Source organism: Nannospalax galili, unplaced genomic scaffold (assembly GCF_000622305.1).
Source record: "Nannospalax galili isolate Female #2095 unplaced genomic scaffold, S.galili_v1.0 scaffold1735, whole genome shotgun sequence".
NCBI classification, from domain to species: Eukaryota; Metazoa; Chordata; class Mammalia; order Rodentia; family Spalacidae; genus Nannospalax; species Nannospalax galili.
The window spans coordinates 263,876-272,754 of record NW_008336857.1 but is presented as its reverse complement, the minus strand read 5'-3'; the positions used below and the strand labels follow the sequence as shown (position 1 = coordinate 272,754).

General features: G+C 44.0%; 1 protein-coding gene across 1 annotated transcript in view; it reads left to right on the top strand.

Annotated features, from left to right (window-relative positions):
- The first annotated feature begins 1,334 nt into the window (after positions 1 to 1,334).
- Positions 1,335 to 8,879, top strand: part of Galm (galactose mutarotase) — a 75,840-nt gene continuing 68,295 nt past the window's right edge. The window contains exon 1 of the mRNA XM_008831525.3: positions 1,335 to 1,760. Coding sequence (XP_008829747.1) covers positions 1,571 to 1,760 — 190 coding nt within the window. The 5' untranslated portion in view covers positions 1,335 to 1,570. The remainder of the gene's footprint in view (positions 1,761 to 8,879) is intronic.

Below are 8,879 nucleotides of genomic sequence, written 5' to 3'. Positions count from 1 at the left end.
ACTTTAGGCTTCTAGATTTCTCCTTCTTCCTAGAGCCTGTACTGTTCTAGAGCAGCCAGATTGAGCAACGAAAGACAGATGTGCCTATATTTTATCTCATGGTCTATGAAAGCTCTTAGTAGCTTTGTATTAGTCCTAGGCCATCCTGCCTAATTTGGGAAAAATCAGAGGTAGTTATCAAACCTTAAAACAGTATTTCTTTAAACCCAGTCCCAGATAATTTGCATTAGAATGGCCTGAGTTGTGGAAAAATACAGATTCCTGAGTATCATCCTAGGTTCCTAGAATCAGAAATTGTAGGTAAGAGGGGTGTGAATTAAAAAAAAAAATCTCAGGGCTGAAGAGGGGGCTTACTGGTTAAGAGCACTGGCTGCTCTTCCAGAGGATCTGGGTTCAATTCCCAGCACCCACATGGCAGCTAACAACCATTAGTAACTCCGGTTCCAGGAAGAATTCAACACCTGCTTCTGACCTCCTCAGGCATTAAACAACATTGGTGCACTTACATACATGCAGGCAATACACTCACATAAAATAAAAATAATAAATAAAGTATTTTTAAAAAAAAAATCTCAGCAAATTCTCAGGTGCACTAAAGCAAGAAAATTATTTAAGGACCTCAGAATCTGTTTTGTCCCAACTTGACATCTTCCTGCTTATAGAGGACACACAAACAATACCTGGCATTTACCTGGTTCCTCAGCTGCATAGATTATGCACTCCCTTAATGCCTTTTTGATACATTTGCTGTGGCAATAAGTACACTTAATTTCTTCTTACAAGAACTTTGAACTTCAGGAGAAAAAGCAGATAGACACCCAAGAAAGTCCAAGTTTCTCTTTGATTGCCCTATCAGGAGGGACTAACCCTGTCCCTGGCCTGCCTAAATTGCGCGCGCGCGCGCGCGCACACACACACACACACACACACACACACACATACATACACACGTGTACGCACAAACGGAACACACATTTTTTTTCTTATTTTTATTTTATGTGTATGAGTGTATTGCCTGCATGGATGTGTATCCACCCGTGTCGTACAAAGCCTCGGAGGTCAAAAGAGAGCTTCGGATTCCCCTGGAACTGGAGTTAAGGACGGTTCGTAGCCGCCCTGTGGGTGCTGGGAATCGAACCCAGGTCCTCTGCAAGAGCAGTCAGTGCTCTTAACCTCTGAGCCACCGCTCAGCCGCTCAGCTGTGGAACACACATTTTTTAAAAGAAAAGACTACATATCCCAAGATGCAATGTTACCTATCAAAGGCTACTATTCCCAATATGCACTGCAGCCAGGGGTCGTAAAGGAAAAGAACCACCAGCTTGACTGGAAAGTTTCCTTCTTTGTCACCTCAGGCAAAGGAAAGATTTAGAAAGGTTCAAGAGAATGGTTTTTTGTTTGTTTGTTTTTTGTTTTTTTTTTGCAGGGGTGGTCACTCCTAAATCCAGGCAAGAAAGGGGAGGAGTCTGAGCCAAGTCCCTCCTCCTCCCCCTGGCACTTGTATCTCCTAAACGTGACCCAGGCTGGAGTTTGAAAAGCTGGGAGTAGCTGTCCACCGCGAACTAGCCCCATGGTTTCGGTTACCAGAACCGTGTTTGGAGAGCTGCCCTCGGGGGGAGGGACAGTGGAGAAGTTCCAGCTGCGGTCAGACCAGCTAAGTGTGGACATCATCTCCTGGGGCTGCACCATCACGGCTCTGGAGGTCAAAGACAGGCAGGGGAAAGCTTCAGACGTGGTGCTCGGCTTCCCCGAGTTGGAAGGTGGGTTGCATCCTGCTAGGGGCTGTAATGCGCCCCGGGCTCATTCCGCAAACACCTGAATCCCAAGTACTGGTCCTTCCCGGCCCTCGTGGAATGGGCGCAAAAGCTGGGGAGCTTGGGTCTAATTTAGGAGCGCGGGGATGGATTCGCAGGATTGTGTGGTTGGAAATACCGGAATGAATGCAAATAGCTGTAGGGCTTGGCCCCTAGTTAGCCATTCAGTCTGTCACTGTCCTAGAGGAAGTACGCTGAGACAGCCTGGAGTGATCTTTGAACTGCAGGGGGTGTGGCTCACTTTTTCCTCTGTGGAAGGAAAATCACAGACATGCACCTTCTAGTTCTTTATCAAATTTTCTTTGAGGCCTGCTTGAACACAAATGCCCCAGGAATGTGGGCCTTAGTGTAAACTCAGCGCTTGGCTGCTGTGGTCAGTGGCGGTCCAGTGCCCCCATCGGCTCCGCAAACATGACCCGAACGAAAGGGAGAAAGCCACCTTTCGTTTTGGATCAAGTTTTTTGGGGGGTGTTTTGTTTTGTTTTGTTTCGTTTTGTTTGAGACAGTCCCTTGGAGCCAGCCAAGGCTGGCCTGGAACGCCTGATCATTCTGCTTTCACTTCCCAAGTACTGACTGGGATTACAGGCAAGTCACCATCCCAGGCATACATCATATCTTAATCTATGCCTTTAAAAACGCTGTTAAGGCCGGGCGTGGTGGTGCCTTTAGTCGCAGCACTCCGGAGGCAGAGGCAGGCGGATCTCTGTGAGTTCGAGGACAGCCTGTCTACATAGAGAGTTCTAGGCCAGCTGGAGCTACAGGGAGCTCCTGTCTCAAAAAAGACCCTTCCCCCCCACCAAAAAAACCGATGTTAATTCATTAATTCAATGGATTCACTCAACAAGACAGTCAAGGGTCACCTTCAGCTTGCAGTTTAGTTTAGCTAGGGAGACAGATTTTTTTTTGTTTTTTTGAGACAAGGTCTCCTTGTAGTCCCAGCCATTTTGGAACTCACTATGTAGACCAGGCTGCCTTTGATCTCACAGAGGTCAAGTGTCAAGTGCTGGGATTCCCAAGTGTTGGGATTAAAGCCATGCACCATGACACCTGGCTAGAAAGACAGATTTTAACCCAATAAATACATACTTAAGTCATTTCGATTGCAGTTTGATTGCAGCAAGGGTAAAGTAAACATCTTGCATTGGCATTGTAGAGTAAGTAGGCAGAAAATGAGATCTGAAGTAAAATCAGCCAAGGAAACAGAATTAATACGCTCTGCTCAGTGGTGGGGTGGGGACAAATTCTGTGCCACCAGACGTTTGAGGTTTGCCTTTTAAGGTGTGTCTTTCTATTTAGTTCTTCAAATGTTTAGCTCTTGGTTTGGGGTCAACAGGAAAACCTTAAGAGTTTTACTTGTCCCTTAGAAAAAGAATTGCCCTCAGTCTCCTTGACAAGATTTATGATAAGAGTATTGCTGAGGCACCTATGCTGAACCTCTGGTTGTCTTTATGTTTTCATTTGCCCTGGAGCCTCCACAGCTTGAGTTGGAGAAGAGGGCTGCCTTTTCAGCAGAATTTCTCTGGCAACTTAGTTGAAGAGGCTGTTACAGAGGGACTGACTGGTGGGAGGATATGGGGACTTGGAGAGGGTAAATCTCACTTCCTTTTCTGTGTTTAGACATCTTCAAAGGCTGAAGGCAAGAGGGTAGGCAGGTGGTAGAGGTGGAGTCTAGTGCCGTCTTGCTGAGTCACTCCTCTTTGCTGATGGCTTAGCCCTTTTGGAGCTGGTATAAAACGAGAAGAGATTACAGGGGGAGCCCAATACATAGCCCAGAATACAAAACCAGTAAGAGAACTGGAGGTGACAAGTGGGCACCAGCTCTTGTCACCTGTTTCCATCTATTCCATATCACTGTTTAGAGAGGCACTACCCACCCTGTACAAAGATACACAACCTCCGTCCTCCTCAATTTTAGTTCTGAGATAAGAGTCCTGTTGGATCTAAAATAAAATCACAAGATATCCCTGGAATCCATATTGTTGGTGCAAAATCACAACTCTCACCTCAAAAGGGATAAGAGAGCCAAATAGGAAGGCCCGTGGCCCAAGACAAATTGAGGTTACCCCAAATTACATGTTCCAATGTGGCAATAGTTTCATTAAGAAAAGTCACAAATCAAGACATTTTTCAAATACATTGGTGGAAACATTAAAGTAAGGGGATACAGTAAAAGAGAAGAAATCTCATCTATAGGCCTTGGATGCCATCCGATGGGACTCAGATTTTTGGTTGGTGGAAACTGGTGGCCTGCTAAAGGTTTTTATCTGTTCATCACACCATGTTGTCAGAAACAAGGATGGGCATATTTAGGGGGCTAAAAATAGCCCAAGATAAATGGTAATTAGGCTCTGGACCTTCAACATTTCAAACTCCCCATAATCACTGAAGTTCTAATTGGTTGATCAACCTTTGTAGAATGTTCAGATTTTGTTTTTTGCTTTGTTTGTTTGTTTGTTTGTTTTTTGATAGTTTTGAGACAGGGTCTCCCTGTAGCCGTAGCTGTCCTGGAGCTCTCTGTGTAGACCAGGCTAACCTTGAACTCACAGAGATTTGCCTGCCTCTGCCTCCCAAGTGCTAGGATTACAGGAGTGTGCCACCATGCTCGGCCTTAGAAGGTTCAGGGTTTTGTTTTGTTTTTTGGTCTTTTTGAGACAGGGTCTCCCTTCAGACCCAGCTGGCCTGGAACTCACTATGTAGACCAGGCTGGCCTTGAACTCACAAAGGTCCACCTGCATCTGGTTCCCAAGCACTGGAATGCACCATCATACCCAGCTAGAATGTTCAGTTTTAAGATGCAGTTTTTCTGGGAAATTTCATTCACAATGTGAAATGTGGCCAAGATGGCATGCCACCCAGGAAGTACCAGTTTCTTGATAGGCATGGAAATACCAATTGCGTGAGGCCGTTCACATGACCATCTCAGTCTGGGATGCTTGTGGGAGCAAGCGAAAGAAATTATTACCCCCAAGTATTCATAAAAGCTTCAGAGAAAAGGCATTAGTTCCTCCAGATGACGTGTAATTTATTGACCTTCCTGGTGCCAACATAGCTTGAGAAGGTTCCACAGTTTTCTTATCAGGATGCAATACAGCTTCACGAAATGTCACACCTAATCAAACCATTTCATATATTCTTGGTGGGATCAAGATGAGCATTTCCATTCCTGTGCTGTAATTTAAATAATTGAGTTCTTTTAAAAGAAAAGAAAGCTATTTTCAAAAGAGAAGTTGAAGGGAAAACACACAGAATATTAAGTAACATTTTCTAATGTGCTGAGCTGTCTTCAAGGTTATTGAATATCTTTTTTTTTTTTGGTCTTTTTGTGACACGGTCTCCCTATAGCCCCAGCTGGCCTGGAACTCACTACATAGACCAGGCTGGCCTCAATCTCACAGAGATCCGTCTGCCTCCCGAGTGCTGGGATTAAAGGCATGTGCCACCATGCCCAGTTAACATGAAGTGTATTATCTCCAGTGAAAAAGTATCAAATTGTTCTCTGCTATTATTTTGATCAATTTTAGTGTATCAAAACCTTCAAGACCCATAATGAGGGAGTAGGGAAATAGCTCAGTTGATGGGTGCTTGCCGCTCAAGCATGAGGACCCGAGTTCAGTCCCTCAGCAACCACATAAAAATTGGCTATTATGTTGAACTACACACGCCCATGTAAGTGTATCCATACATATGAACACATGTATGAATAGAAAGAGAGAGAGAATATAAAAATAAATAAGTTTTTAAAAACTCTATGTAAAGAAACTAGTGCCTGTCATGATGACGCAGGCCTATAATCCCAGTATATGGGAGGTAGAGGCAGGAGGATCAGGAGTTAAGGAGGCCAGTCTGGGTTACATGACACCTTGTCTTGAAAAATAAATACAAAAACAACCTAATAATATAGTAGAGATTGGTTGTCCTTAAGAAAGGACCTTGGGATAGGAAGGAGATTCTATTTTATGTTATATATACATATATATAATAGTTATAATTTTTCTTGAGTCAGGGTTTTACTATATAGCACAGGCTAGTCTTGAACACAGTGTCTTTCTGCCTCAGCCCCCAAGTGCTATAATTACTTTATAGTCTTTGTATTTATTTGTTTGTTTGTTTCTTTGTTTGAGATAGGGTCTCCCTATATCCCTAAGTGACCTAGAATTCACTATGTAGATCAGGTTTGGCCTTGATCTTATAGAGATCCCCCTAACTGTGCCTCCTGAGTGCTGGGATTAAAGACATGTGTGATCATGCCTGGTCCTATTTTTTTGTTTTTGGGTTTTTTTTGAGACAGAGTTTCCCTGTAGCTCCAGCTGGCCTGGAGGTCACTATATAGACCAGGCTGGCCTTGAACTCACAGAGATCTACCTGCTTCTGCCTCCTGAGCACTAGGCCTATATTCTTTCTGTTACCACACCTGTTAAAAATTTTATGTGTATGAGTGTATTGCCTGCATGTATGTAAGTGCACCCATTTTATACAATGCTCGCAGAGGTCAGAAGAGGGTGTTGAATTCCTCTAAACTGGAGTTTCAAATGGTTGTTAGCTGCCATGAGGGTGCTGGGAACGGAACTTGGGTCTTCTGCAAGAGCAGCCAGTGCTTTTAACCACTGAGCCATCTCTTCAGTCCCCTATATTCTTTTTTTTTTTAAAGATTTATTTTCATTATTTTTATTTGTATGTGGTGTCGGGACTGGAGAGATGGCTCAGCAGTTAAGAGCACTGGCTGCTCTTGCAGAAGATCCAGGGCCTGGGTTTGATTCCCAGATGGCAGCTAGCAACCATCGGTAACTTCAGTTCCAGGGGAAACTGATGCCCTCTTCTGACCTGTGGGGACTGCACAACACGGGTGCACTTACACGTAAGCAGGCAATACACTCATACACGTAAAATAAAAATAGTAAATAAATTTTTAAAAATGAATGGAGAGCTAGGGGTGTGGCTCAGTCGGTAGAGTGCCTGCGCAGTGTGCATGAAACCCTGGGTTCAATCTCCAGCACCACATAAAACAAGTATGGTGCTGCATATGTGCAATTCCAGCACTTGGAAAGTATAGGAAGGAAGATCAAAAGTTCAAGACCATCCTCAACTACTTAGTAAGTTAGTTCAGGGCCTCAGCTCTTCTGGAAACTTCCTTCACCAAACACTACTTCTTTAGGGCAGGCCACCCCATGCTGCATCTTTTATTATTATTATTTTTATATTATGTGTATGAATGTATTGCCTGCATGTTTATAAGTGCACCCATGTTGTGCAATGCCCCCAGAGGTCAGAAGAGGGCATTGGGTCCCCTGAAACTGGAGTTAGAGATGGTTGTTAACTGTCATGTGGATGCTGATAACTGGAACCCAGTCCCCTGAAAGAGTAGTCACTGCTCTTAACCACTGAGCTGTCTCTCCTGCCAGCAAGGACTGTTTTAACCACAAATACTGTGATAAGAGTATTTGTTTATAAGCTACAGGTATAAACAGCCTACCCATACATTAAATCAATTCTTTCCCTCTCATTTTACCCCCCTTACCACCAAACACCTAGCTACTACTGGTGTGAGAGCCATAAAAAAATACCCTTGATGCTTTTAAGTTGGGGATGTAGTTCAATGTAGAGCCCTCGGCCAGCAACTGTGAAGTCCTAGGTTAGATCACTGGCATTACAAAAAACAAACAGTGCTTTTAGAAAGCCTGCGTGCTGGGGCTGGAGAGATGGCTCAGTGGATGAGCACCTACTGCTCTTTCAGAGGGAAACTTCAGTTCCCAGCACTCATATCAGTAACCGGTAACTGTACCTCTAGCTCCAGAGACTCCCAACTTCCTCTTCTGGCCTGGAGGACACCTGCATATACCCTCACAGAGACATATAATCAAATATAAATCTTTTTAAAAATTAGAAAATTTGGGGCCAGGCGTGGTGGCGCATGCCTTTAATCCCAGCACTTGGGAGGCAGAGGCAGGCTGATCTTTGTGAGTTCGAGGCCAGCCTGGTCTACATAGTGAGTTCCAGGACAGCTGGAGCTACAAGGAGACCCTGTCTCAAAAAAGACAAAATAATAATAATAATAATTAGAAAATTCGAGTGCTGGGGGCAAGAGCATGGGTGTACAGCTTAGTTCATAGAATGCTTACCTAGTCTATGAATTCTACATAGAATTCTGCATGTAGTCTTAAAGCCTTGGATTCCATTCCTAACACTGCATGGTGGTGCAAGCCTATAATTCCAGCACTTGGGAGGTGTAGGCTGGAGGATCAGAAGTTCAAGGTCATCCTTGGTAAGGTTATCAAGGATACATGAGACCCTGTCTCAAAACAATAGAAACCTAAGTTTTGAACTGGGGAGTAGAGGCAAAGGGGATCAGGTTAAAGATTACAGTTTAACACTGCAAATGGCCAAGAATGACCTTGTTGGAGCAGTGAGAATTACTAACTTAAATCAATGCTTTGTACATGAAAGCTGTGTGATCTGGGGCAAGTTATTTAACCTCTCCCCCTGAAAGGAATAGACTGTGGTGACTGGATGTGCCATGGACTGTGATATGTATCTGACTGTTTCAGATCAGGTAGGCGATGTCTCTGACTAGAGAAACAGTCATTTTATCTCTTTTCCTTCTTTGTCTCCAAGTATGTTTTCTTGCCCTACTGCAATTTTTATTTTCCTTTGTTTACCCTTCATAAAATGGCATGGAAAGTCATCTGGGACAGCCAGGAGCCAGCATAAAATATATAACATATCTGAAATAATTAAAGCATCTGTCATGTGTGAGATAGCTCCATTGGTAAAGGTGCTTGCTGTCAAGTCTGATGACCTGAGTTCAATCCCTGGAACTTACATGGTAGGAGACAACCAATTCCTGCCAGTTGTCCTCTGAGCACCACCACCACCACCACACACAGACACACACAAATTAATATATAAGAGAAAAAACAGTCGGGTGTGGTAGTGCATGCCTTTAATCCCAGCACTTTCGAGGCAGAGGCAATCAGATCTGTGTGAGTTCGAAGCCAGCCTGGTCTACATAGTGAGTTCCAGGACAGCTGGGGCTACAAAGAGACCCTGTCTCAAAAAGACCAAAAAAAA